Source organism: Lepidochelys olivacea, assembly GCF_965140295.1.
Source record: "Lepidochelys olivacea isolate rLepOli2 genome assembly, chromosome: 1".
NCBI classification, from domain to species: Eukaryota; Metazoa; Chordata; order Testudines; family Cheloniidae; genus Lepidochelys; species Lepidochelys olivacea.
Genome location: NC_140411.1, coordinates 275,221,398 through 275,248,890, shown reverse-complemented (window position 1 = coordinate 275,248,890; position 27,493 = coordinate 275,221,398). Strand labels below are relative to the sequence as shown.

The 27,493-nt window shown below is 36.8% G+C and overlaps 1 protein-coding gene across 2 annotated transcripts in view; it reads right to left on the bottom strand.

Annotated features, from left to right (window-relative positions):
• Positions 1-27,493, bottom strand: part of CEP290 (centrosomal protein 290) — a 121,891-nt gene that overhangs the window by 16,834 nt on the left and 77,564 nt on the right. For both annotated transcript variants that reach the window (XM_084640647.1, XM_084640648.1), the window contains 17 exons: positions 24,658-24,769; positions 22,319-22,524; positions 20,615-20,766; positions 19,051-19,162; positions 17,157-17,612; positions 14,655-14,819; positions 14,238-14,345; positions 14,013-14,147; positions 13,500-13,766; positions 11,824-11,931; positions 10,552-10,751; positions 9,382-9,595; positions 8,640-8,777; positions 7,702-7,923; positions 5,927-6,040; positions 3,283-3,428; positions 353-508 (listed from right to left, as the gene is read on the bottom strand). In XM_084640647.1, coding sequence (XP_084496773.1) covers positions 353-508; positions 3,283-3,428; positions 5,927-6,040; positions 7,702-7,923; positions 8,640-8,777; positions 9,382-9,595; positions 10,552-10,751; positions 11,824-11,931; positions 13,500-13,766; positions 14,013-14,147; positions 14,238-14,345; positions 14,655-14,819; positions 17,157-17,612; positions 19,051-19,162; positions 20,615-20,766; positions 22,319-22,524; positions 24,658-24,769 — 3,011 coding nt within the window. The remainder of the gene's footprint in view (positions 1-352; positions 509-3,282; positions 3,429-5,926; positions 6,041-7,701; positions 7,924-8,639; positions 8,778-9,381; positions 9,596-10,551; positions 10,752-11,823; positions 11,932-13,499; positions 13,767-14,012; positions 14,148-14,237; positions 14,346-14,654; positions 14,820-17,156; positions 17,613-19,050; positions 19,163-20,614; positions 20,767-22,318; positions 22,525-24,657; positions 24,770-27,493) is intronic.

The following is a 27,493-nucleotide window of genomic DNA, read 5'->3' as shown; positions in this document are numbered from 1 at the left end:
TTATTTATATAAACTGAATTAAATAAACACCATAATCCAGGAATTTGGCATAGTATTCAGCCTTAAGAAGTCCTAAGAGTCTATTTTCTCTTGATGTTTATGTGAAATTTCTGTTACCAATAATGGTGCATTATGCATATACACTGAAAATGTAACAGGTTTCCAAAACTTGAGAGAAAAAAAACTAGAGCTAAGGTGTTATAGTTGAACTAACGACAACTGTGTTTTCACTTTTATGCACAGGGAGCCAGCTTCTGTGAATTAATTCCTTGAAGAATAAACCCAAAATGTATTTAAGGGGAAAAATTGTAAGCTTTCCAAATGGGGTCTCTCCTTTTGAAACAACTCTTACCTCATATGAGCAATTTCATTTTCTAAGTCTATATTCCGTTTTCTTAGTTCTTCCAGCTCTTTCTCTGACTCTGACGCCCGCACTCCCACAACATGGTCAACAGTAATACTGCTGGTCTTGAGTTTCTTTTGTAAAGCAATTTTCTCTTTATCAGCTCTGCAACATTCAATTTGTTTTTACTAAAATCTTGGTACATTTGTTTACCAATCTGCTTCATCTGAAAGTGAACAGTATTTCATTCGAAAGATTCTAGACCTGCAATCCAATTGCTCATTGAACGTTTCTTGATATAAATGACCTTAAAAATGGACATTTTTCTAGTTTCTCATAAAAGAATATTGAGTGAATATTGTACATTTCACAAATCACTTGCAGGTTTTGCTTAAGCATTCATTAATATTTTATATTTATGTAACCCTTTACAAAAACAGAAAGCCTAAGTAAAGCACAGCTAGTGAAAGGAATTTACAAATTTATATAATTCTTGTTATTCTTTTGTTACTTTTAATCTCTTGAATTCTAGGTCAGTGAAAATTTTTCTGTGACTACATTGAAAACATGGTTAAATGAAATAAACACATCTTTTCTGGAGTTTTGCTGAAAAAGTCTTGGTCATCACAATGCTGGAGGTGTCAGAACACTGCAGATTAACACAGCTGCTAATTCTAGCAGTCTGATGAAACTAAACGTAAGAAAAGTCTGTCCTCACCTGCAGCTGGTGCTTCTTTGACTGTGCTAAAAACAAATTATTAATAGGGCTGTCGATTAATCACAGTTAACTCACACGATTAACTCAAAAACATTCATCACAATTAAAAAAAATAATAGTGATTAATCACAGTTTTAATTGCGCTATTAAACAATAGAATACCAACTGAAATTTATTAAATATCTTGGATGTTTTTCTACATTTTCATATATATTGTATTCTGTGTTGTAATTGAAATCAAAGTGTATACTATTTTTATTACAAATATTTTCACTGTAAAAATGATAAAAGAAATAGTATTTCTCATTTCACCTCATACAAGTACTGTAGTGCAATCTCTTTGTTGTGAAAGTGCAACTTACAAATGTAGATTTTTTTTGTTACATAACTGCATGCAAAAACAAAACAATGTAAAACTTCAGGGCCTACAAGTCCACTCAGTCCTACTTCTTGTTCCACCAATCACTAAGACAAACATAGGAGATAATGCTGTCCTCTTCTTATTACAGTGTCACCAGAAAGTGAGAACAGGCATTTGCATGGCACTGCTGTATCCAACACTGCAAGGTATTTACGTGCCAGATACGCTGAACATTCGTGTGCCCCTTCATGCTTCGGAGTTACCAATGTGAGATTTCTAAAGATAGCTACAGCACTTGACCCAAGGTTTAAGAATCTGAAGTGACTTCCAAAATCTGAGAGGGACAAGGCGTGGAGCATGCTTTCAGAAGTCTTAAAAGAGCAACACTCCGATGAGGAAACTACAGAACCCAAACCACCAAAAAAGAAAATCAACCTTCTGCTGGTGGCATCTGACTCAGATAATGAAAATGAACAGGTATCTGTCTGCACTGCTGTCATAAATATAAAGGGAAGGGTAAACACCTTTAAAATCCCTCCTGGCCAGAGGAAAAACCTTTCACCTGTAAAAGGTTAAGAAGACAGGATAACCTCACTGGCACCTGACCAAAATGACGAATGAGGAGACAAGATACTTTCAAAGTTGGGGGTGGGGAGGGAAACAAAGGTTCTCTCTCTCTCTCTCTCTCTGTTGTTTTTTGCCAGGAACAGAAAAGAAATGGAGTCTTAGAACTTAGTAAGTAATCTAGTTAGATATGTGTTAGATTCTGTTTTGTTTAAATGGCTGATAAAATAAGTTGTGCTGAATAGAATGTATATTACTGTTTTTGTGTCTTTTTGTAACTTAAGGTTTTGCCTAGAGGGATTCTCTATGTTTTGAATCTGATTACCCTGTAAGGTATTTACCATCCAGATTTTACAGAGGTGATTCTTTTACTTTCTCTTCAATTAAAAGTAAGGTGTTTACCCTTCCCTTTATATTTATGACAACTGCTTTGGATTGTTATCAAGCAGAACCAGTCACCCAGCATGGATACATGTCCCCTGGAATGGCGGTTGAAGCATGAGGGACATATGAATCTTCAGTGCATCTGCCATGTAAATATCTTGCGATGCCGGCTACAACAGTGCCATGAAAATGCCTGTTCTCACTTTCAGGTGACATCGTAAACAAGAAGCGGGCAGCATTATGTCCTGCAAATGTAAACAAACTTGTTTGTCTGAGCGATTGACTGAACAAGAACTTGCAAGCTCTAAAATTTTACATTGTTTTATTTTTGAATGCAGGTTGTTTTTTTAACATAATTCTACATTTGTAAGTTCAAATTTCACGATAAAGAGACTGCACTACAGTACTTGTATTAGGTGAACTAAAGAATACTATTTCTTTTGTTTTTATACAGTGCAAATACTTGTAAACAAAAATAAATATAAAGTGAGCACTGTACACTTAGTATTCCGTATTGTAATTGAAATCAATATATTTGAAAATGTGGAAAACATCCAAAAATATTTTAAAATGGTATTCTATTAACAGTGCAATTAATTGTGATTAATTTTTTTAATTGCTTGACAGCCCTAATTATTAATAGAGAACTTAGAAACAGTCTTTGAGCAAAACTAATTTAATTAGTAAAATAATGTCAGCTCCTACAGAAAACAGGATACTAGAATAGCTAGAAACATAAAGGCAGCTTGCTGCTTAAAAATAAGCTACCCCTTGTAGTCTCAACAGGAATGTAAATTGTAAATTATATTTTTTAATATAATAAAACTGTTACAATATTTTTGTAACCAACAAACCAAGTTTTCTTTATTTTTATCATCAGTTTAGAAATATGTCTAATTAAAATCAACTCACTTGGAATAAAGTTCCTTTAATGTACTGAACTGTTTTGTTAAAGCGTCCATTTCCTTCTCCTTTTCTTTTAGTTTGTTCCGCATCCCTTCCATTCTGGCTTGCCATTTTTTACCCTCTTCCCACCTAGCTATTTCTTCTCTAGAGCTCTGTAAAACATTCAAAAAGAAGTAACATTTCCTTTTGGTCTAGTTTAACACCACAGAACAAGAAACAAGTTAGACTAGCACTATTTGATTAAAAGTTCCTGTTTAAAAATTTTAAACAAAAATAGATGTTTAAATATAGCAATTATTAGGAGGTGATTGGTGCATATACTGCGTGTTATGAAATCTGATGCACAATCTGGTACATCTGAATGCTACCAGAGAATCGTTCTGTAAAATTAAACATTCACTTTACAAGGAAGGACTGAAACATTTTTATGAGATCCAAAGTTAGGGATGCTTACACAATATATTCTCCCACTTTGAAACAAGTTAATGGAAGACAGGAGAAAAGATCATGATGTTATTCTGTTCTAATTATAATATCTACAGCAGACCTCTCTTTCCTCCTCCAACTCACCAAGAGCTCAGACACCCCTGCAGTAACATAGTTGCTGGTCCAGTGGTGATTTTAAACTCACTTTCTGTCATAGAAAAATGAATTTCTATTTAATAGTCCCAATTCAGTTTTTATAACAGAAAATGAGGTAAGATTTTATGACAAATGGTTATTGAAAAAGCTAAGCTAAAGTTTTTTTTTACAGGTGGCAATGAAGTTTTTTGTCCTGGAGTCCCTCACCTCCCTTAGGTGATCCTCTCTCCTTTCTTTTCCACATCCACTTTAAACTTTTACTGTTACCTACAAAAACAAATTGGGATCTGATTCAGAAGAAAACAGGGGGGTGGGGGTTGATTATTTTTCCTAGCATTTAATAGGATTTAGTATTTTATTTGGGTCATGAGATCCCAGCTGTGCAATGTTGAGAGTTGGTGGATAGCTGTCCTAGCACAAAAAAGATCAAAGTGATTACCTGGAGCATGTCTTTTGAAAATCAGTGAACTGGATTCAGTGAATCAGATTTCATAGTGAGAAACAAAATCCTGAAACCTTAACTGTGGAGTCAGGAGTGTAAGTGGTTATTTAGCAACTGAAACAGTGATCCCCTATGATAAAGCCCCTACCCCCTGCAAAATTCAAAGTTATGACCAACGTTCCAATCCTGCGGAAACGTGTGCATGTGATGTGCATATGTCATTGCAGAATTGGCCACCAAGACTGAATCGGAAAGTGATGTTGAATAATATCAAACAGCATAAAATGTCTAGAAAAGTTAGGTATAATTTGCATTAGTTTGGATCAACCACTTCAATTACTTGTTGGAAATTTATTCTTCCACTGATTAATAATCCTCTCGCTACAAACATGTATAAGTAATTTCAAGAACTAAAAACATTCTTTACCATGAGGCTGGCAAAAGAGAAATAATTGTAAGAACTCAAAGTGGTTTTATACCCAAGATTCAGTCTGCAGAACCAATACGTAACATACATAAATATCTGCTCTGCATAGGCACACCCTTACTCCTTAAGAAACTCCCACTCAAGTCAATGGGCCACGGCATGGATACAAGGAACTACATACAGACAAAAAACAACGAGGAGTACTTGTTTTTGCTGATACAGACTAACAAGGTTACCACCCTGAAACTTATATACAGACAGTCTCGCTGAATTCAATGGAATTCCATTTGAGAGTAGGGATCTAGCTGCATGGACTTAGTTGCAGGACCAGGGTCTAAGTGTATTTGTTATTTTTAATTCCATACATACGTATGTAGAACATTTACAAATACATTAATGCTATGGAAATTAAAATAAAACAAATGTGTATATATATATATATACACATTTGTTTTATTTTATATATACACACACACACACATCCATAGTACAAGACAAAAATACATCTCAAACACTAGCAATTTACGTACAGTGCCTCAAACTTATCTAATGGGAATTGTAAGCTCTTGCTTAAAATCATCTTGAATATTTAAAATGACACTGAATGCAGTTTGAGAACAAAACATGTATTTTGCTCCAGTCTGCTTTACTAGGTACCAAGACAAGACACTAATCTGCTACCATAACAGCAGAAAACAAACAAGAGACTGAACAAACTCTTCCTTCGCCAGTCAGAATCTATCATCTGCAGAGATATCCATTAGGAAATGTATCTTTTTGAAGGGACACCATCCATTTAAAAAAAAAAAATAATCAATTTTTTGTCTCAAAATGCTTTTAAACTGCTATAGTTACAAGCAACACCATAGGCTGCTACCATTGAAAGAAATTGTTTTTCAGTTTCTTTACTTTATGAATTCGACAACACTTTATATGCAGTTAGTTACTGTTATCTTGTACAGTCGAGTCAGTTTCCTAATTTTTTTGTACAGATTTTGTATTCAGCAAGAAGGGAAGGGAAAATATTAATAAAATATAGGAATATGTGATTATAACATCAGAAAAATTGGTAAGGGGAATCAGGAGCAGGTGAAATTTCTGAAGCCACTTCTGATTTGTTGTTTTTCTTAAACTGGGTAGATTTCAAGTTGATGGTGTCCCTTTCAATACCACAAATTAAATGATGCTTCGTCACATACCTTGTCTTCTTTTAAACTTTTCTTTTCTACCTCCTCACTCTTTTCAACTTCACTTTCAAGCTTTTTAATCTTTTTCTGAAGTTCATCAATACATTTTTGTTCATCAGCTTTGCTCTGAAAAATTATGATTATCTTTACAGCTTAATGATCACCATTTAGATACTTTCCTACTTTTTTCCCCACTGGGATAAATATAGAAACTAAATATTGACTAATTTATTCATTTTAACAGAAGTGCTTCGAACAAATGGTACAATTTAGGTTATAAAGTGTCTCTTTAAAGATTACAACTACTATTTAAGTGTTAGATTGTTACTTCGTATTCTGTCATGAGTAATGGACTCAAAAAATGTTTAACTATTGCTGTTTTAAATTTAATAAGGGTTAGGTATTAAATTGCTGTAAATTACTATGACTCTTTTGAAACAGATAAGTTCACACAACTTGGTTTAAAGCAGTGGTTCTCAAAGCTGGTCCGCCGCTTGTTCAGGAAAAGCCCCTGGCGCGCCATACTGGTTTGTTTACCTGCCGTGTCCGCAGGTTCGGCCGATCACGGCTCTCGCTGGCCACGGTTCGCTGCTACAGGCCAATGGGGGCTGTGGCAAGTGGCGTGGGCCAAGGGATGTGCTGGCCACCCTTCCTGCAGCCCCGATTGGCCTGGAGCTGCGAACCGCGGCCAGTGGGAGCCGCGATCGGCTGAACCTGCGGACGTGGCAGGTAAACAAACTGGTGCGGCGCGCCAGGGGCTTTCCCTTAACAAGTGGTAGACAGGCTTTGAGAACCACTGGATTAAAGGACACATACCTGAGAATTTAATAGCATGTGAAATCTCTACTTGCAAATTTAGAAATGAAAAAAGAATGGATACTTAGACAGAAAAACTGTTACTTAGAACTATTTTTCTACAGAGCACAGACAATATACAGACTTTTTAAACATTTTAAGACCATGGTCATTTGACAAAAATAAACTAGTACTAGTACTTTCTGCTTAAATTTATGAGAGGAATCCAACTGGAGACTGCTGGGAACTGCATTACCAGTAGCAAAAAATGATCTACTACATATAGCTTGTATTGAGAAGAGGAGAATAGAAGAGAGTAAATAAAATGTCAGGTCCTAGAAAAACAGTATGTCCATGGAGGGAATACGTAATTGAAGTTGTGGATTGACCAGGGCACGTACAAAAACAAAACAAAGACAAAGGGAAATATTTAAAGCGGACTGCAACTTTGTTAATTTTTAATTAACTGTAACTGGAAGTTGAAGCTAAACCCTCTCAGAAAACCACAAAGCATTTACTTGGGTCTAGTATGGTATTAAATGATCTCATTACCATATAACTAATACCTAGGGTTGGACCTTTTCAGCCTATATACCTCGGTTTTAGCTCACCTTTGAATCTTCTTGACCTCCTACAGCGAGACGAAAGGAGAGTCCCCTCAGTTTGCAAAAACTTAAGGTCTCCCCTTCTTCGTACAGGCTGTGAGTTCTACAAGCCATCTCCTGGGTCTTTCATTCATCTTTACCTCAGGGAGCTGGTCTCTTTCAGCCTCTTACCCACATTTGACATCTGCAACAGAGGATGCCAGCCAATAGCTAGGTGGCACCCCCACTACACTGTCTGGTATCTGCTGCCTCCAATCTCAAAATTCTCCTCACCATGTATTGGTCCCTCTGCTTGATAATCATATTCAGTCTTCCAAAAACATTACAGCCATTAGAGAATATTTGACTGAATCCCTAGATTTTTACACTAATAAAAACTAAGCTCACCTGAATGCTGTTTGTTAGTCTTTTTATCCGCTTTTGCAGTTCTTCATTTTCATTTTCCATTTCTTCTTTTTCTCTTAGCCCTTTAGTAATGGCTTTTTGCTTTTTTTGAAGTTCTTGATTTAAATCATCCATCTCATCTAATAAAGAACGCTCTCTAGTTTTACTTACTTTAAGGGCATCTTTGAATTTTGTAAGTTGCTCATTTAATTCCTCTATATGAATCTATAAAAATAAATTTAAAAAAGTGTTATTCAGGGTTGCCAACTAATTAAAACATATTGAGGTTAAGCAGGTATATTTCCTGGATTCCACAGACATTTCTCAAATCAGTTATTTCATATATTGTCAACTATATTTAAGTAATCTGTAAAGTAAAGTAAAATATGTTTAAATAATCACTTAGAAGATAATTTGTAAATTCCTATAAATCTGTTGATATGTTTAAGTAGCAAAAAGTCAGTCTGAAAAACATTTTTAAGTTTAAATTTAAATAAGTAAAACAAAATCAAAATAATCAACTTTTGGGGTGTCTTTTTTTTTACATGGCAAAACCAAATTTATTTTCTGTGTTAAAAAAAAAAGCTGCCTTAGATTGAACCTTTATATATCATGTTTAAGCCTGGTGCAAGTGTTCTGTGCGTAAATTCTAAAATTCTGAAGAAAAAATGTAGGCTAAATAGCAGTACTGCATGTACTTATACATTTCATTTGATTATTTGTTTTAATATTTAAAAACAAATGTACACAGTGGGCCCAACCCAACTGCCAAAAAAGTCAACAGAAAGACTGTCATTGACTTCACTGCGAGTGGTGTCAAACCTCATAACAGTACAACATTCATTATTATAATGCTCAAAATGAAATTATAAACATTGTGTTCTCTTTTTAAATAAGAATACAATGTAGAACACAGTATAAGGAGGTTAATTAGTGCTTACCGTGAGCTCCTTTGTTTGTTTGTCAACAATCTGCTGAACATTCATGTATGCCTCTTTTTGTGATGCTACAGAAATAATCTGCTGTTCAGCATTAGCAGTCATTTCTGCTCGGAGCTCCAAAAGCGCTTTACTCAAAGCCTGAAAATATCAACAAATTCGTTTGGTAAGTAAGCAAGTTGCTGAAAATGAATGTTAAAAAATTGCTAAAGGGAATTAAATTTTACTACCTTTTATGTTAAATTACCCATCTGTATTCCATACTAACAGCACAATTCATATAATCTTTTGGTCTGTTTCCATATGATTTACAATGATAAGCCAGATTCACTGGTATGCTCTGACTGCTTTACAATACTCTGGCAACACAAAAATCACTATAAATGCAGCTTAGTTGGCTAGTTAAACTAAGTTTAAGGCTGTTTTGCATCGCCAGAGTAGCACAAAGCAGCTTAAGTATATCAGTGAATCTGGCTCCACAAATTACAGAGCAGTTAAATTCTATACCAAATTTCAGTCATTTTCTGGTCCTTTTTCTACAGCAGGCTACACAGCCCTAATGAATCTCCATAAAAGGGCATCTTTCAGGTATTCTTTGTCTATCTGTTAAACCCAACAGTGGCATTTCTGAAAAAAAGCTGTGGAAATGTTTGCTATACATAATTTTCATAGTTATTTGGTTTTACATCAACTTCTTGTCTTCATGATAGATGCTAAATAATAAAATAATTTTAAAATTACTTACTTTCTGTTGTTTCTCTTTTAAGGCTAACTGGTTCTTCAACCTTTCCACTAGGTTTTTCATTGTAGTTGTTGGCGCTCTATTATTTGCTTCTTTTTGGGCCTCTAATTCAGTTTTTACTTGCAGCAATTCCTTCTCTATCTCAGATAACAGGTTCCTCAATTCATTTGTTTCATCTTTCATTTTTTTCACTTCAGCTACATGCTTTTCTTCAAGCCTAGTACAACAAAGTAATAAATAGCAGTGTCAAGAAGTACTTTATTTAGTAAGCTCAAGGTGGAATAGAAAAGGCTGAAAAATATTACATGTTTTTGATCATTTCAGCTAAGTTTTTCTTATACAATGGCCTACAAAGGCAAAAGCACACAGAAATCTGGAAATCACAAAAACCTTCTACAAAGTGTGTCTACATAATCCAATTAAAAAAAATCAACTAAAAGTGAAATTAGAGAATTATTGTGGTTCCACTTCCTGAATTAATACCAAACAGTGATCGAATGCACAGCACCAGTGGGACTACTCACATGAGTAAAGCACGCAAGATTAGATAATTTCCTTTTCTTAAACGTATCATTTGGGCTAAATTTTCATGACTTTCATCTCCGTTGCATAGCAAGCTCAATACGTTGTTTAAGATATACAAGAAAATATTTTTGACAGTTCAAAAAACTATGTTCAGTGCACCAAAAAATTCAATTAAAAAGGAAGTGTTCAATAAGGGGACAAATGCAACATTTATAATTGACCACTACATATTCTAAACAACAATTTTCATATGATAGCCTTGATAACAACCCATAAAATAAATATTTTCAAGTTACACTTGTGGGGGGTGGGGGCACTGGGGCTCCCAGCTTCAGTCCCCCGCTGCTCCTGGCTTGTGGGTGTGGGGGAAGAGGTTTGCTGGCTTCAACCCCATGCTGCTCCCAGCTGGGGCTGGGGGGCTGCCAGCTTCAGCCCCGGGGCTCCGCAGTCCCCCTGAAAGGGCTCATGGATCCCTGGTTGAGAAGCGCTGGACTAGATGATCTCCTGAGGTCTCTTCCTACTCTAATCTTCTGTGATTCTAATTCAATAAATGGTCTTAATGACACAGGAATAAATTTTAGACTTGTAGCTGATTGGTCTAATCTAATTATTATCTGAATTGTAATAATTGTATATCTAAACACTTACTGAGCCTTGATGCTTTCAAACTCTCTGATTTTTAATAAAGTAAGTTGTTTTTGTTTCTCCAAATCAAATGATGTTTTCTTTAATCTGCCTAGAAGTAAAGCAATAGAGTTGTCCTGTTCTGCTACTGTTTGTTCCATCTCAGCCAGACGAATGAAATGTTTGTTGGTGGGAACTGATAAAGAAGGTTTTTTCATTAACTCCTATAAAAACAGAAAAATCATTCATATTAAATATTCTACATCTTATACAGCAAAGTGCTGCAATTATTTCATTATGTTAAATTTGATCCCAAACATAACCAAGCAGCAACATTTACACTATATTTTATAACCAGTGATGTGACTCAACACTGTACCCATATGTTAGTCACACTGAACGTTGGTAAATGGTCTCTGTATCTGAAGAATAGTTATATAACTGGTTAAATATAGGTGGTCAGTCTTTGAGAAACAGTGTCAAAAGCAAACCTTCAATTAGGATGGAGCTTATTTTATTTACTGTAGGACAGCGGTTCTCAAACTTTAGCAACCCAAGGGCCCCCATTTTGATTTAAAACTTTTCACAGACCCCCAAGCTCCCCACCCTAGGCTCCGCCCCCACTCCACCCCTTCCCCCAATGCCCCACCCCACCTCTTCGCTCTCCCAGCTCCATCCTTGCCCCTCCTCTTCCCTGCCTCTTTCTTTCCCCTCCCCAGAGTGTGCTCCATCCCCACTCCTCCTTTCCAGAGCCTCCTGCATGTCGCTGAATAGCTGTTCCCCGGCGTGCAGGAGCTGCTGGGGGGGGGAGGGGAGAGGAGCAGTTGAGGGAGGGAGGGAGGGAGGGAGGGAGGAAGGGGGAGGAGTTGAGCAGTGAGGCCCGCAGATGCCCTGGAATACCCTTGTGGATCCCCAGGGGTCCGTGGACCCCAACTTCAGAAACGCTCCTGTAGAATATTAAAAAAGGAGAGAGAAAATGGAAGACATCAACCTCCTCATGGGCTCTCTATAGAATAGGACACGTTGAATTATGCACTTATATACACAAGTACCAAATGTGTTGATTGACCCTTATTTCCTTACTCATCTTTCTCAAATTCTTTCAATTTCATCTTCATACAATAATAGTGTAATGATAGTCTTACTCATTTATCTTCCTGTTTATACTATCTTGAACTGAAAAACTGCTCCTCTGGTATGGAGGATTAACATAATTTTCAAAATTTACAAAAAACAAAACATACAAACAAATATACAATACTGAACAAAACAATCCCCCATCCCAAACAAACCTACCAAAGCAGTTTGTTTGAATTTATTAAGTGAATTATCAGCTTGCAAATCTAGCTTCTGATGTAGAACCTGGAGGTGGTCTTCATGTTTCTTTGCGATTTCCTCTTGCTCCTATTAGCACAAAATGAACACATTTTCTTATTTCATGTATACATGCATGATACTCCAGAAATCCATGGAACTGCTGAACTTTCCATGCTAATTACTTGAGTCTTTGAAATAGAATCTGAGTTGAGGAAATCCCATCACTGGCAAGCAAATATAAGCACTAAGGAGCTAAAGTAATTTCATTATCCTGGCAAATTTTTCTAGGAGAGAAAAAAAAAAAGTAACTGACCAAAACTACATGAATGCAATGTTAAATTAAGCCTCTCAGTATGTTCAGATTTAAGTCATAGTATTACATTTTTCTGGAAGTGTGCAAATACCCAGAAAGAGACAATTTTCCCTTCTTTAATTCTCAAACGGCAAGACAAAGCTTGGAGTTTGTAACATTCTGTACTCTCACTAGTGTTGTGTACATAGGCAGCACATCAATCATAGGACACTCCTTATTCAGTCAGGTTTCAGAGTAACAGCCTTGTTAGTCTGTATTCGCAAAAAGAAAAGGAGTACTTGTGGCACCTTAGAGACTAACCAATTTATTTGAGCATGAGCTTTCGTGAGCTACAGCTCACTTCATCGGATGCATACCGTGGATACTGCAGCAGACTTTATGATCTCTGTGTGTATATAAAGTCTGCTGCAGTATCCACGGTATGCATCCGATGAAGTGAGCTGTAGCTCACGAAAGCTCATGCTCAAATAAATTGGTTAGTCTCTAAGATGCCACAAGTACTCCTTTTCTTATTCAGTCAGGCAGACCAAGGAGTATTTAACAAATTGATATGGTCATGCAGGAGTCACTGATTGTGGGTCTGACTAAGGAACAAGACTCATGGAATCTCAAGGAAGGCTTTGAGCATGTTTGCCTCTCTGCCTTCTTTTTATACTGTTTTCAATGCTATTATACTCCCCAAAGAATCTATTCCTGCCTTTCCTGATTGTTCTCTCTACCATCTCCTTTAATACTGTCATTCTCTTCACCGTTTCTGGTCTTTTCCCTCCTCTATTTATTCACCTCATTTCCTCATCAAACTGGCATCTTTAACAAACTTTAAATTCATCTTAAATAATTTTTTTAAAGTTCTTATATAGCTAATGAATAAAATGTTTTCATGACTGCAACCACAGGTCACAATCCTACAATGAGACCTGTGCAACAGTCTACCCATGCCAAGCTTGCTGCATGATCTGGGCCATAATGATCCCCTACAGCACAGAATTCTGTATTTTTTTCAAGGAAAGTGCATGAAAAACAACCAAAATGTAGAATTATACTATTGGTTAATTTCATGCATCTATCACTGCAGACTTTGCTTCCTAGGCCTCTCATATTAAAGAAATTCCAAAGGAGAACAATCAGAAATTTTTTACATAAATAAATTTTTAAATACAAGAGGTTAAGAAAACCTGAACTTTGTGCAATGAGAAATTCATAATGAAGGTCCTGTTCTGCTCCTACTGAAGTCAATGGGAATTTTGCCATGCCTTCACTGAAAGAAAGACTAGGCAAAAAATTAACTTAAACTCTTAAAATATATATATATAATACAAGATAACACAAAAAGTGTATATACCTCTCTAGCTTTTGCAAGGAGATGCTGATACTTCTTCAACACTTCCTCCTTTTGATTTAGTCTTGCTTGCATATTTGTAATGGTTTGGTGGGCAACTTTCAGGGCATGGTGGTATTCTGGATCATCTTCTTTTCGACCTAGCTCAGCTATTATCTTCTCTCTTTCTGCGGTTACAGGTAATCGAAGCCTTAGTTCATTTATAACTCTGTCCCTTGTTAGAACATTTTGTTCTGCTTTCCACAGTGCAGTTTCTTTCTCTTTGAGTTTCTACAACAAAGGAAATTATTACTAATCTTATAGAAATATTATGCTTAAAAAAAGAAATGTGTCAGAATATGTCTAAATCGAATTATAAATCAAAAAATGGCTTTGTATTCTATTTTCCCTACTTGGGATTATTAGACACACTACACACCAATACAATTATAATTTGTATTTCACTGTGTGGAATTTTCACAGCACAATGTATTTACATACCAAATTTATTAATACAGTGTATATACATCCAATTACCTCTTCTAATAAGTTGCAGGTTGCCCGAGTTTCTAGGATTGTTCGAACGTGCTCCCTAATTTTCCTCAAAGCTAGCTCAAGCTGCTGTGCAAGGGGCAAACTAGGATCTGGAACTGAACCTGTAGCCTCTTCAAGCTGCACAGAAAAGACAGATATGAACATTATTTCTCTGACAAGTCTATCAGCACACTTATTAATTTATTTAAAATAAATCAGTATAGGTACCTTTCGAGCAGTACTAAGTATTTCATTTTGCTGACAGTCATATATGTCTAGTTGACGTTCTAACTCTACTTCTCTCTGATCCCAAGCCATCTGCCGCTCTTCAAAAAACTATAAAAAAAAGTTTGATTAAAGAGATCTACATTGAAATCCTGACCCGCTGATGTCAATGAGAACATTAATATTCACTTCAACAGGGCAAGGATTTCACCCCTACTTTAGAGAATTTGAAAGCAATTCCAATGTGCCAGTGACGGCAATACATCTTTAACTGTAACAGCCTGGGAAAACAGACATTTAAGTATCATACATCTTGTACATGTAAGTTATGAGTTTTTTAAATGTAACAAAAGAATTTTAAAAATCATTAAATAAAACAGAAAATATATTGTTATTTTTACATCATGTAGAATTTTATACCTTGCTCTGCTGTACAATTTCTTCTTCCAGACTGCTGATTGTACGCTCATATTCAGAAATGATATTATTCAAATATTTCATCTCTTCTTTTTGTTTGACTAACTCTCGATTCAGTTTAAGGTCCTGGAGACGAAGTTCTTCCATTTTCATACGCCACTCAATTACCTGATAAATAACAACAGTTCGTACAGTTCATTATCAATATCATCTTAATCAGATAAAAATAGCATTTAGGGAATTTGGATGTCTTTTCCAAAGTGAAACTAAGTTTGCAAAACAACCCAGAAAAGTTGCATATAACGAACTATAACATTCAACTATATATATATATACTAATAGTAGCAATATCTATCACTTGGCATTGTAGAACTGATCAATTAAATTGTTTTTAATTTTTCACTTTATTAATATAACTTCATGAGCAAAGTTTATGAATGAAACAACATTCATTTATAAAACCAGTTACCCCAATAACTGGCTAATTGAGTTTCACTGTCAATCCAATTGCTGCTTAAATTGCTGAAACTTACACTGTTTCAACATTGTAACTTCTGTTCACTGTTTGCCATTCCTTACACTTGTCCATACTGTAACTCTAATTCCATTTTAACTTGTCCCAAACTCCATTTTAAAATGCTCGCTTCATTTTGTAAAAGCTTGCTGCAACCTTCATTTTTGCAAAACCCTGCTGTAATCTTATTAGTTTAGTTTAGATGTGTGAATGAGGTATGTATGAATGATGGAATCAACCTCCAGCCCCAGCCTGTCCTGATGAAATAAAGTGTAAACACCCAACGGTCGAAGATGCAGACAACAGCCCTGACAAAGTAAGAGGAGCCCACCCCCAAAAGAAAAGAACAAAAGTACAATTGAAGAAACATTAAAGCCAGGTCCTAGGCTGAAAGTCATGTCTGCAATTGATGGGTGATCAATGATGCCAAACCCAGAGCCAGCGTGACACAGCAAGACCTATAGACTCTGGATTTAAACTAAAGCCTACAAAAAGGATGGGTGAGATGGAAGACTTTGAAGGGTAACATTCTGCTGCCAACATGGAAGGGCATCAGTGCATGCCCAACAGAGACCCAGCTCTTCCTTGTGCCTGGCTTTCCTGGCCAGTTAGCCGCCACAAGCTATGAACCCAAGCCATGAACTCAAGCTACATTCAGGACTGATAACTATACAGCATCTTGACAGGTTTCAGAGTAACAGCCGTGTTAGTCTGTATTCGCAAAAAGAAAAGGAGTACTTGTGGCACCTTAGAGACTAACCAATTTATTTGAGCATGAGCTTTCGTGAGCTACAGCTCACTCGATGAAGTGAGCTGTAGCTCACGAAAGCTCATGCTCAAATAAATTGGTTAATCTCTAAGGTGCCACAAGTACTCCTTTTCTTTATACAGCATCTGCAGAACCTGTGTGTGTGTATGAACGAACGTGTGAATGAATGTGAAACTGAATGAAATATAACAGCTATAACTGGCTGCCTACTATGATTCTTTTTGTATTCACAATAAATGTGACATTTTGTCTTATCCCCTTTAACAAGATCCTGCTGGTTTTTATTTTATTGGTATAACAACATAGATCCCAAAATGCTCAAAAAACTTTACAGACTGATTGAAAACTAAATATACCAAGGGCACTTTACCCACCATTGTAATACAAATGTCTTTAAATAGAGAATGCAATACTATACAATAGTTAGGACAGAAAATGAGACTGTCTTATTCAGTTCAAAGGTAACTATCTAGAAAAGGAAAAATATAATTACCCAAATAACGATTTGTCCAGGATGCCTGACTTAACATCCCTACTCTTACCAAAAAAAAAAAAAAAAAAGTGACATGGGCTTTTTAATGGCCAAAAGTAGCTGGGACTTGTGCCAAAAGCGGGTAGCACAGTGCTTACTATTTCATACTGTATTGAATCTCTAATACCACTTCCTACAGCATTTAAATTTGCTTTAGAGGCCTTCAATCAAAAGAAAAACCAAGTCTGACTCTGCTTAGATTATGGGCTGCTCTACACTACCACGTCAAGTTGACTCAAGTTATGCTACTTAAATTACAAGAATAACGTAACTGAGGTCGACGTAGCTTAGGTAAACTTACTGAGGTGTCTACACCACGTTGGGTCTACAGGAGACGCTCTGCCACTGACTTCCCTTACTCTTCTTGGAGAGATGGAGTACGGGAGTCAACCAGAGAGTGCTCTGCAATCGATTTAGCAGGTATTCCCCAGACCTGCTAAATTGACACCGCTGCATCGATCGCAACATTGCCAATCTACCAGTAAGTGTAGACAGGGTCTTATATATCAAGTAGTAAAGCTGGCCATTATCCTTTCTTTAAAGAACAAAACAAATTGATGTTACAATACTGCATATTCTGAAATCATGAAGGCACATATTAAAGCAGAAATTTTGAGTATACAGTAGATTAAAGTTTTAAATTAAACATATGTAAAATTAATGATTACTAAAAGCTATAAAATGTCAAACCTTTTGGGCTCCTCTTGTATCTTTCAATGTGCCTATTAACTCTTCTAAACCTTTTACTTTTAATTCCATCTCCATTGCTCTGTTCTCTATGTTTCGACGCTCTTCCTGGGCATGCTGGACTTCTTCCATGACTTTTAGTTTGTCGTTCTGTAGCTGAATCATGGTTTTAGAGAATTTCTCCTGTTGTGTCAATGGCAGAGCACCACTAAACTGTCGTCGCAGAGATTGCACAGTCTGGCGTAGATGTTTGGCTCTATTTCTCCCTTCTAGTCGGGCGTAGTATAATCCCTGCTCTTTGTCGTCAAGCTTCTGTTCTAGGCGTAGATTATAAATCTCCATCTTTTGCAGTTTCATTGTAAGTGCTTCTAGCTTGCCCACAGCAGTGGTCTCACTAATCTGAAGAGCTACGATATGCTGGTGTAATTTTGCAATAAGTGCCTTTTCATCTGACTGTGCCTAAGCACCAAAATATATAACAGACATTTTTTAAAATATAAAATCATTTGTTGAAAATTAAACGTATTTATATGTGTTAGGATATAGATATTCAGGCCTGTCTGCAAAGGCCTGTACTCTAAGAATTTAGGTGTATTCTTATCACGTGGCTAGTGATAGAGGTATAAAAGAAAGAATCAAAATCACTGTCTGCCGGTGTAAGGGCCTTCTCTTACTGTGACAGTCTGAGGCCCTGTTCTTAGGCTAAGGCCTTTGGCTAAGCAGCAGAGGCAGCCATAAGCTGGGAAGCGAACAGTCACATCCTCACATTCCAAACTAGTCACATTGAAATAAGGTGCTATTGGGCTGTTAGGCACTATCAGGATAGGATTGTATTCCTATCACCTCCAGAGAAAGGGAAGTGCCTAGAAAATGTAAAAGGAAACTTAGTTTGATAGCATCCTGTCTGGCAAGAACTCACTTATCAATAGCTGGGATGTGAAATCCTCACTTCTGTGTTGTCTTGTCATTGTAGTTCCCACTTTGCTATTGTTTGTCTGTATAATCTCTGTCTGGTTCTGTGATTGTTTCTGTCTGCTGTATAATTAATTTTGCTGGGTGTAAACTAATTAAGGTGGTGGGATATAATTGGTTACATAATCATGTTACAATATGTTAGGATTGGTTAGTTAAATTTCAGGAAAATGATTGGTTAAGGTATAGCTAAGCAGAACTCAAGTTTTACTATATAATCTGTAGTCAATGAGGAAGGGGGTGGGGGTGGGTGGGCATGGGCATGTGGGTAAGGGAGATGGGAACAGGGAATGGGGGTAAGAAAATTGGAATCATGTTTTGCTAAAGGGGGAAATGGGAACAGGGAATGGGAGTAAGGAAGTTGGAATCATGTTTGGCTAAGGGTAGGAATGGGAACAGGGACACAGGTGTAAGGCTCTGTGGTGTCAGAGCTGGGAAGGAGGATACTAAGGAAGGAAACTGGAATCATGCTTGCTGGAAGTTCACCCCAATAAACATCGAATTGTTTGCACCTTTGGACTTCGGGTATTGTTGCTCTCTGTTCATGCGAGAAGGACCAGGGAAGTAAGTGGGTGAAGGAATAAGCCCCCTAACAACATGAACTGTAAGTTATTACCACATTACAACACCTATCATACTCCCAATGAAGTTAATGGCAAAACTCCTTTGGGCATAAATGGGAGCAGCATCTGGCCTCATATCAATTCATGTTTTGTTCAGTATTACTTCTATAGCCAAAATAATAATAATAATAAAAAAAAATATTGTCTTTTCAAATACAGATTTTAAAAATAATATTTCTCCAAAATATCATGCAAGTACTTTCATAACCTAATATTAAAATATTCTATCCCTAACCCTCCCTCCCAAAACACATCAGTTAACTATAAAAAGTCTTAACAAAGCAAGGAAGTACTGACCATACCTGATAGTCTAAAACTTGCATTCGAAGGGATTCCACTTCCTTCTCTCTGGATTGCTGCCGTGCCTCCAGAGCTGCAACTTGCATTTTGGCAATATCAGAAAGCTCCCTTAACCTAGTGGAGGGAAACAAGAATACTATCCCAATTTAAAATATTAAATAATCCTTCAAGCTAAAATGGTGTCCAAGTTCCTTTACCAATAAAATGTTAAGCTCTACTACACAAAAGATCCTGAAGAGAGGTGTTAAAGGCATCTCTCTCTCATATTAGGAGATTTAAAGTTAACATATTTTTCAGCATTTCCAGATCTTTTCCCCTCTCATATACAAGTATGGATCAGTAATTTGGATACTGTCCCCGTTATTAAAGCTCCTGCTAATCTCTTCTCATGCCTATTTTGGAAATAAGAGGTTTATTGATCTGATTCTTCAGTTTCACTATTTACGTCAATGGCAAACATCCCAATTGACTTCAGGAGTACAGGAGCAGACCCGTTACAAGCATCTTATTAAAAATGTCTTTACAAAAGTTTATAGTTGCTCTATACAGAACAGAAAAAAAAAAAAAAAGCCCAGTAGAGAGGTGTACTGGACGGGGTATAGACAGTTTACACAGAGAGACCACTGTTCACAGTCACATTTATATTTCTAGGCCACAAAGGTTAGTATTTCAATTCATAATCTTGTGAAGTCAGAAAGATGAACTATAAATATCTTGTAGCATCTTTATAATCTCTGCAATTATATGGCATTGCAGATTTGCTTTTAACTTTTGGAGATTTTGCTACACGAAAGTCTTAAGTGTATCTTCCACAACAAAACCAATAATTTTCTTTTCCTGCAAAAACAAAAACCTAATATTATGTAAGAAAAATTTATTTAGAAACTATTTATTTTACAGAGTATATCATATTTGTTTTCATGTCACTTCCTCTGCTATTTTCTACTGCAGACATTCTTATGAAAAAAAGCTATTTGTTATGTCAGATGACAACTTTCAGAAGGGCACATATGGGAGAAGATCAATTCAAAGATCTTGTTTTGGGGCAAATATAACAACACTTAGGTAATGATATTTTAAATACTTTGTATAAGCAGGATTCTTTCAAAATACTTTTTAAAAAAATTTCTCAATGAAATATCAATGGATCTTCCAAAAATTAATATTTTTGTTTTCCCGCAGTATTTTCACCAGTTTTCTATACACTTGATAAGGATTCAACAAATGGAACAAAATATCGTTTTGCTAATTTTTTGAAATATTTTAATAAACACAAAAAGTTGTATCTAATTAAGAACCTTATGCACGAAAGCATTTGAGCACCTGCTCACATTCATACCTATTCAGGACAGCACATAAGCATTTGCTTAAGTGCCATCAGAATCAGTGTTCTTCTAAATCAGATCCTTTATGTAATGCTTCATCTGAAATTCCAGGTATAGAATATATAAAGACAGATGAAAATTGTTTTACTGTTAATGTAGAAGTAACATATATCTGTATAAGTCAAATTATGGAATACTTCCAAACATACTGTAATACTAAATTTGGTACTTCTGCACTTACTTTGATACCTCAATCTTCAGCTCCATTTCACTCTTCTCTAGCTCCATGATTTTTCGTCTATCCGCACCACTTATTGCTTTACTCACACTGTTTGTCAGTTCATCTCTTAATGTCTGTTCCACCTTTTGTGCCTCGAGGTTGATTTTAGTAAGCTAAAAAAAAAACCAGTATATTTGCTAAACGTATTTGGAATAGGCATACAATATATTTTTAGTCAGCACAAAATGTTGTGAAGTTGTATTTAGTGAAACTGTTTCCTCTCAGTTTCTTCCTTTGGTTTTCTTTTGTTCTACTCTGAAACATCCAACTTCTTCCTTACAACATTACATGCACGTCAGAGTAGCTCTGTAGGCATCCATACAACAAAGTATTCTAAATGAAAAACAATATTTTCAATTTCTTGAAACAGTGAAAGCAAAAAACTAACTATAAAATGGGGTAGAAAAATGGAACAATACTTGGACTATAAACTCTTCAAGACAGGGATTAGCTTTGTTATATGTTTGCACAATCCCTAGGACAAAGGGGCTGGTACTACAAATAATAAGACTCACTGAGCAGTGTATTTATATTACCATTACTAGCCAGCATTTTCACAATAATGTGACTATTATTAATAATGTGACTAGTCATTTTTGTCGCTCAATTCGAGACATAAAATCATAAAATAATAGGGTTGGAAGAGACCTCAGGAGATACTCTAGTCCAACCCTCTGCTCAAAGCAGGACCAACCCCAACTAAATCATCTCAGCCAGGGCTTTGTCAAGCCAGGCCTTAAAAACCTCTAAGGATGGAGATTCCACCACCTCCCTAGGTAACCCATTCCAGAGCTTCACCACCCTCCTAGTGAAGTATTTTTTTCTAATATCCAACCTAGACCTCCCGCACTGCAACTTGAGACCATTGCTCCTTGTTCTGTCATCTGCCACCACTGAGAACAGCCGAGCTCCATCCTCTTTGGAACCCCCCTTCTCAAAAGGGCCAGAACTTAGGAGAGTTAGTGCTCAAGGTTTTCTGAAAATCAGGCCCCTTGAAGAAGTCTCAAATTGGGCACCAAAAATTGAAGCACCCAAGGTCACTAGTCACTTTTGGAAATCAAATAAGCTTTGGGCCAAGACAGATTTCTGCAGGGCCTGAAGCAGCACAGCAGACAGCCCTGCAGACAACATTTCAAGCATAAGACACAACGTAGAAAAGGACACAGAAGGCTTGTGAGAGAGTCAAGATAGCATTATTTTGTGGGGAAGAAAGGGTGGAGGAGGATGCAAAAGCCAACAAGGTCCGAAATGTATGCAAGACCATGACAGTCACTGATGATCATGGAAAAAATAGCAGAAACCAGTTTATAATCAGTTAGAACTTGGGAACAGAAAGATCAAGAACTGTAATCTTTGCAAAAATCTGGTTGCCAAGGAACTAACAAGGTTTTGCAATATACCCACTCTGTGCGAGTCATAGTATACCAGCATTAATTTTATAGTGAATAACTAAGTTCAGAAATAAATTACTGACAAATTAATATATTACATATTAAATATATCTCTTCAAGCAAAAATCTATTCACAAGCAGCTACATTTCGGTAAGTAAACCTATCTATCAAAAATGGCACCAAAGGTAGGTATCTAACAGAGCAACACACAAAAAGCTCAAAGTGCATTTCTAGGATGTAATTGACAAATTATATAATTACATCTCTTTATACCTCAGCAAACTTTGTTTCCAGTTCAAAGTTACGTTCTTCCACTTGCTTTAAAGTATTTCTTAAGTGTTCATACATTCGTTGCGAGTGTTCAGCTCTCTGTCTTTCATTTAGTTCCTTCATTTCCAGCACAGTGATTTTCTTAGAAATAGAAACAATCTCACTGTTGGTAATTGCTTTTGTGGCCTTGTCCATGGCATTGTCACCCCCTATGTTCAATAATATTTTAATTAGGCTTAACAAGGTTTTCAAATTAGAAAAACAACAATGCAACTTCTTAAAGTAGCACAGGTACTTTTGATTTATCTCTATAAGGAACCAGAACACCTAAACAATTTTTGGAATTGGAAGAGCTAGGCATTTAACTAGTCCTCCCTCATCACACATCAGAAATCTAAAAAAATCTTATCCATTTTTAAGAAAACATTAGCTATGTAAGAAGATTCCAGGATTATCACACAGTCTGTGTCACTCTGAAGTCTAGAATATTCGTTGAGTCCGTGTAAAATGATGGAAAGAGCTACAAGCATGGTTGAGAGCTCTTTTTGTTTAGACTAGAACAAAAGAATCTAAAAATAGCCATACTGGGTCAGACCAATGGTCCATCTAGCCCAGTATCCTGTCTTCCAACAGCTGCCAATGCCAGGTGCCTCAGAGGGAATGAATAGAACAGGGTAATTATTGAGAGACCCATCAGGTCCCAACTTCTGACAGTCAGAGGCTAGGGACACCCAGATCACAGGATTGCATCCCTAACCATCTTGCCTAATAGCCATTGATGGACCTATCCTTCAGGAACTTTTCTAATTCTTTACTGAACCCAATTATACTTTTGGCCTTCACAACATCCCCTGGCAACGAGTTCTACATGTGTGAAGAAGTACTTCCTTTTGTTTATTTTAAATTGCTGTCTATTAATTTCATTGGGTAACCTGTGTTTCTTGTGTTATGTGAAGGTGTAAATGACACTTCCTTATTTACTTTCTCCACACCATTCATGATTTTATAGACCTCTGTCATATTCCCCTTTAGTCATCTCTTTTCCAAGATGACCAGTCCCATTCTTTTTAATTTCTCCTCATCTGGAAGCTGTTCCATACCCTGAGTCATTTTGTTGCCCTTCTCTGTACCTTTTCCAATTCTAATATATCTTTTTTGATATAGGGTGACCGGAACTTTACGCAGTATTCAAGGTGTAGGCGTACCACAGGTTCAATCATCACTGGGATTTGCTGTCTGCTACTGTCCAATTTTTAAGTTCTCAGCCATTTTCAGCATTTTTACACATTATGAATTACATCCATATGAAAGCATGGGATTTCACTTTGTAATTAACATAACAGTCACAACAGCAACCATCATCAATTAGACTGTATAATCATTTTCAATGTAACCTCTCATTTTTACAGGTTTCAGAGTAACAGCCGTGTTAGTCTGTATTCGCAAAAAGAAAAGGAGTACTTGTGGCACCTTAGAGACTAACCAATTTATTTGAGCATAAGCTTTCGTGAGCTACAGCTCACTTCATCGGATGCATCATTTTTAGTTACTCAACTAGCAAATAACTGGCAGAAAATGAACAAAACGCTAAGTGAACAAACAAGGGTAGAAAAGATGAGTACATAAGAGAGAAATCTGGGAAGTAAGTTTGACTCACACAATGTTACAGTTATTGAGAACATGAAAGTAGAATGTTGTAATTTATAAATCCAGGCAGAAGAAACCACTGTCCCGCAAACCACTTGTCTGGTTACTTGACTGATGTTCCAATCAGGACCCAGGGCCTCTGAATCAGATTCAACAGAGGTCACCTAAAAAGTCCCAATCCTTAATCCCACTTGAAGGGAGGGTGACTGAAAGCTGTTGACACCACTGAAGGCCAGCAATTCCACTGTGAGAGAACCAGGTGGTTCAGCAGCTGCTGGGTCAGAATGTATCTGCCCTGGAAGCATACTATCAAAGGGGAAGAAAAGCCAGAACTGGCCACCTCACCAAGTCCATTTGCCAACAAGGCAGTGAAAAAAAGCATTGTTAAAAATGTTTTCTGGGTTTCAAGCTTTAACAAAATAATAGTATAGCTAACCTAACTAAACAGTAAAAGTCTTTTCTATTTGGTAAACACCAACCAAGAGGTTCTCTAAAAGACTAAAATATCCTAAACCTGAGTAAGGTTTTTGCATTAAAATTTTCTTAACCTCTGAATGAAGAGGAAATGAGGGAAATACATTATAATTTAATAGAAAGTTTCCTAAAGGTATTTTGTTTTCAACCTTTATAAAAAATTAGTTTTTCAAAGGACATACTGTATGTTTTTACTGATATGAAATAGCTTTTATACTTGCCCAACTTAGTTGTTTGGTCCCAAGCTTGTTCTACAGTGTGAAGTTTTTCTTTTGTGATTTCAAGTTCTTTATTTAATGAATTTATCTGTTCCTTCAAGGATGTATTCTCACTCTATATGGCAGAGACAAAATAAAAGAGCAATACAAGAGTAATGTGGTTGATGGTTAAAATATTATGGTTTGGCATAAACTATTAACCCATAATAGAACAGCCTATGGTATCCAGTTCTTATACAATAATCAAAATGTTTGTCTTTGGCCCGTATATGTTGTATGCTTCTATTTACCATGCATTTTTATCAATAAAACGTTAAACTCAAAGATTAACCTTTTTTGTTATAGAATACTAGGTACACGATACCCAAGACTTAAAAACCAAAACCAAAACCCTTTATTGGTATTTTAAAATGTTCCCTCTCCCCCAGACCAAATGATGGCTGAAACGAATACTTTAAACCAGTACAACAAATAGGATCTTTATGTTGCTTTAAATGTTCATAATTAATTCCAAAAGAAACAAAAAAGGAGGAAAGGATTGTCAACTGTTTTGTTTTAAAATACTCTTATTTTAATTGGCTTAGTTTTCAAACACATTTCACACAATCTGTTCATGCTGAGAACTGCTTCTTAGTTTCAGACCTTTCAAATTACTGGGATAAGCAAAATAAGTAAACTTTTCTCTCAGTAAAAAAACCCCCAACATATCTTAGGGAAACACACATTTGGCAGTTACCAATTATACATTCAACAGCTTGAAAACAATGTCTGGAGTAACTGGCTACCTAGCACTTGTGGGCTAAATTGTCATCACCCTCAGAAAAATCTGTGGACAGGGTCATTACAAAGAGTTTTACCTCATGAGGATCTCCTTGAACTAGCCCCTCTGGTGGGATTAAATGGAAGGAGAGAGCATGGATTTTTGAAGAGAGCCCCCACTGCAGGAATAGGGGCAGTTTCATTGATCTCTATATCCCACTGTGACCATATTTTCTAAATCAAAACGTAGGTCATTTTTGCTGTAACATTTTTACAGCGTTATCGTTTTGAATGGCTATTTCTCAAAAGTACATTTGAAAAATATATATGCTGGTATCATTACTGCCAGCTTCTGATTCAGGCATGTGTTGTTGTTCTTGTTCCATGGAGCAGGAGGAGATTGTTTCCAATAACTCAGTGTTTGAATTTATCATGAAACATTGGATAAGAGTCATTAACATCCTTTGGGAAAAAGCATAGCTTTGGTTGCCTATACACATTCCACTTTTCTCATGTCCCCAAACACTACTGATCACACTAAACTATATTACCACTGGAGCGTTCCTGGTAAACAAAGATTTAGTTATATTTTGTATACCAGCATGATTTAAAACAATTTACAGTTACTAAAAACCCAAATGTTTTGATTGGTAAAATGAAAAAACAGGACATTTCAGGTGTTTTTCAAAAAAAAAAGTTTGAAAGACACCAGGAGCTTCATTTGAAAAACAGGGACTATACCTATTAAAGTCATCTCTTTACCAACAAGACAGACAGTGGCTGAGTTCCCTTTGATTGCTCAGTAACAATTACAGAAAGGAAACCTTTACAATTTCTTGCTTTCCTGCCTAGATTTTGCTCTGAGTCCCTGAACCAGGGGTGGCCAACCTGAGCCTGAGAAGGAGCCAGAATTTACCAATGTACATTGCCAGAGAGCCACAGTAATACATCATCAGTCCCCCATCAGCTCCCCGACCCCGCTCCCAGTGCCTCCTACCCATCGGCAGCCCCGCCAATCAGCGACTCCCCCCGCTCCCTGCACCTCCCGATCAGCTGCTTTGTAGTGTGCAGGAGGCTCTGGGGAGGGAGGGAGAAGAGTGAGGGCATGGCAGGCTCAGGGGAGGGCACAGGAAGAAGTGGAGTGGGGCAGGGGCTGTGGCAGAGCCAGGGGTTGAGCGGTGAGCACCCCCTGGCACATTGGGAAGTTGGTACCTGTAGCTCCAGCCCCGGAGTCGGTGCCTGTACAAGGAGCCGCCTATTAACTTCTGAAGAGCAGCATGTGGCTCCGGAGCCACAGACTGGCCACCGCTGCCCTAACTCACTCACTCACTGTCTCTCTCAGGTCTTTCTAAAATTGCTTATCACTTTGGTGCTTAAGCAGAGTATGACAGCTCTTTTACTTCACTCCCTCCAGCTCATATACTTTTCTCATAGCCACATGATTGCTTATTGCTGTTGCAGTTTCATTTGTCACCTCCAGTTTATCATTTTTGGTACTCACAAACATATCTTATAAAAATGCATAACTAAATTCCTTCCAATTTTTAAAGGTTTAATGCTGAGAATCACTTCTTACAGTTTATGAAGTTTAAAGTGTACTTAAAATTAAAATTGTTAGCTGAAATCAGCACTTCTGAGCTTGAACAGTGACACAGGCTGTAACAGAGCAGGAGATTCAATGTCAAATATTATAAACCTGTTTTCTTCTTGGATACCAATTTGAATACTGAGAAAAGCTGTATTACATATTTCCATGTATATGAATCTCTTACTGTGAGGAGCTCCAGCAATGGGACTTCCATAGGAGTGAGATAAGGGAAGAAGGCATGGTGTTACAGCTGCTACAGTGCCCTCCTCTTCTTAGGGCAGGTCTACAGTGGCAACTTACATCAGCATAGCTATATCTCTCAGGGGCACGAAAAATCCACACCTCTTAGTGACGTAGCTATGCTGACCTAAGCCCCGATTTAGACAGTGTTAGGTTGAAGGAAGAATTCTGGGGAGGTGGATTTACTACAGCAACAGAAAAACCCCTCCCATTGCTGTAATGAGTGTCTACACAAAAGCGCTACAGCGGTGC